The sequence below is a fragment of the Buceros rhinoceros genome, unplaced genomic scaffold, assembly GCF_000710305.1.
Source record: "Buceros rhinoceros silvestris isolate BGI_N320 unplaced genomic scaffold, ASM71030v1 scaffold40699, whole genome shotgun sequence".
NCBI classification, from domain to species: domain Eukaryota; kingdom Metazoa; phylum Chordata; class Aves; order Bucerotiformes; family Bucerotidae; genus Buceros; species Buceros rhinoceros.
The window spans coordinates 999-3,454 of record NW_010430469.1 but is presented as its reverse complement, the minus strand read 5'-3'; the positions used below and the strand labels follow the sequence as shown (position 1 = coordinate 3,454).

The 2,456-nt window shown below is 59.7% G+C and overlaps 1 protein-coding gene across 1 annotated transcript in view; it reads left to right on the top strand.

Moving 5' to 3' along the window:
* Nucleotides 1–873: 873 nt before the first annotated feature.
* The window catches only part of LOC104499534 (kallikrein-14-like), a gene marked incomplete at its 3' end in the record, with an annotated part of 2,531 nt that continues 948 nt past the window's right edge, over nt 874–2,456 (top strand). The window contains exons 1-4 of the mRNA XM_010143048.1: nt 874–1,337; nt 1,646–1,647; nt 1,894–2,036; nt 2,368–2,419. Of these exons, the coding sequence (XP_010141350.1) occupies nt 874–1,337; nt 1,646–1,647; nt 1,894–2,036; nt 2,368–2,419 (661 nt within the window). The remainder of the gene's footprint in view (nt 1,338–1,645; nt 1,648–1,893; nt 2,037–2,367; nt 2,420–2,456) is intronic.

Here is a 2,456-nt window from a genome sequence, read left to right as displayed (position 1 = left end):
ACGATGGCCACACCCTCAAGGTGGTCACGGCCTCAAAGTCCCGACGAGGGGAGGCTCACCACACCTCATAGATGCCTGATGTAGGATGGGGCGGGATTTCACCTCTCCAAATGGTCCCTTCCTCTCTCTAAGGACCATCAACGTTGGGCAGCTCCAGCGGACACCCACCTGCTGCAGCCCCCCAAAGCCACAGGAGATGTTCTACAGCCACCCCCAAAGCCACGGAAGACGTTCTACAGCCACCCAAAGCCATGGGAGATGTTCTACAGTCCCCCGAAATGATGGGAGGTTCTTCCAGAGACCTGAATGATCAGAAGATCCGTGTCCGAAGTTGGGGACTTCAAGTGGCGAGACCCTTTTTTCTACACTGTGACCCCAACCAAGCTGGTGGCCCTCGTTCCTTCTCCTCGGTCAACCTCATGGGACCAAGACACGTCGTCTCTGGAGTGAGGGAAGGACTCACGTTCCCGAGGGAGCTCCTTGCCTCATTTCTCCCCGCGTCAGGGCTTCTCCTGCTGGGGTTGACACAACCACCTCCCACCCTGGGCCTGAGCAGGAGCCGATCCCGGAGGTAGGAGCTGGTTTGCCGGAGCTGGTCCTACAGGCTTGGTCACCAACCGAGGACGAAGACATCAGCTCTTTCGGAGGTGCGTCACCACCCTGGCGGAGGCCAAGCCTGGGCCGGGAGGACTCTTGGCGGTGGAACGGATGCCCCTCCCAAAAGGCCGTGATGAAACCAGTGGAGATAAGTGGCCTTTGGTGACTTCCTGATGATTTCTTGGACGCCTCATTGGCACGACGGACCAACCTCTGGGGGGACCAACCTCTGGAGGCACCAACCTTGGAAGGTACCAGCCTCCACTCCCGGACACCATGATCTCCAGATGTTCACATCTGGAAGACACAAACTCCGGAGGTGGCAACATCTGGAGCTCCTTCCTCTGGCTGCCACCTCTTGGAGGTATCATCTTCTGGAGGACCAACCCCCTGGGCACCCTGAGGTGGCTCCTGGTGGACCTTGGTGCTCCTGAGGGCAGCTCCCACCTCAGTCCTGGGATGGGTGGTGAGGTCCTGAGCTCCAGGAGAAGGTGGACCTTTGAGGAGCGGGTCAAGCTTGGCGATGAGTGGTTGGGTTTCAAGTGGTGGGAGGAGCCTCACGGGGCCCTGTGGTGTGTTCCAGAGTTGGACGAGTCCCGCATCATCGGGGGACAACCCTGCTCCATCACCCGCCGGCCCTTCCAAGTCGCCATCCTCAAGAGGGGTCAAATCCTCTGTGGGGGGAGCTTGATCGGCGCCCAGTGGGTCCTGACGGCCGCCCACTGCAGGCAGCCAATCGGGTAAGTCAGCCCGCCTCACATGACCCATGTAAGCCAATGTCTCCGCTCCCAGGAGCCTTCAATGACCAACAGGGAGAGGTGGGGCCACCCCGGGGTGGAGGGGGAGGTACCTCCAGATGTTGGTGCCCCAGGAGATGATGCCACCAAGTGGTGGCAGCCAGAGGGAGGTGCTGCAGATGTTGCCACCTCTGGAGTTTGTGGCCTCCAGATGTGAACATCTGGAGATTGTGATGTCCAGGAGTTGAGGTTGGTCCCTCCCGTGGTTGGTCCCTCCTGTGGTTGGTCCCTCCCGCGGTTGGTCCTTCCAGAGGTATCCAGAGGTTGGCATGTCCCAGATATTTGTATCCCAGATGTCACCTCCCGAGGCTGGTGTCCCACAGCCAGATGTTGATGCTCCAGACCTTGGGTATCTCCAGGTGTTGGCGTCTGGAGGGTGGTACCTCTAGAGGGCAATGAGGTCACAGCCATCTCCACACAGAGGCTGGAGGAGCTGCTCCAACCCCAAGACATCCAACCTCCCCCCACTCTGAGGTCCAGCCACACCCTTTTGGTCCAGGAGATGACAGCAAGTGGGGCAGGTTCCCCCCCAAGCCCCTGTCCAAGCTTCTCCTCAAGGTCCAAGTGGGACCTTTTGGAGGAGAAATCAATAAGAAGTTGGCAAGAAGTTGGGCTGAGGACAACATTGCTGAGATGTTGCGGGTGGGTCTCCTGGGGTCCTGCCTCCGGCCAAGGAGTTGACGCCAAGAGACTTAACAGCTTCTCGTAGAGGTGGGAGATGCCTCCAGGGTACCTTGAGCCACCAAAGAGCTCTTGGAGGAGACATGGCTCAGGAGGCCTCGTAGCGTGGCCTCCTCCCCGACGGAGATGGGGCGAGGTGGTCCCATGGCCACCTTCTCCTTAACTCCACCCTGTGGAGAAGCTCCAGCAGGGCAGGTCTTGCCCATCATCTCCTTGATGGACAATCCCCGAGGCCACGTGTCTCCTCCGGAGGGCCCAGCGGTGACTTCTCGACCTTCTTTCCCCCGGGCAGTGTCGTGAGGGTGTTGATCGGGACGGACTCGTTGAGGAACGGGAGGGGGGAAGTGAGGTCGGTCTCCAGGTTCATTGTCCACCCCAACT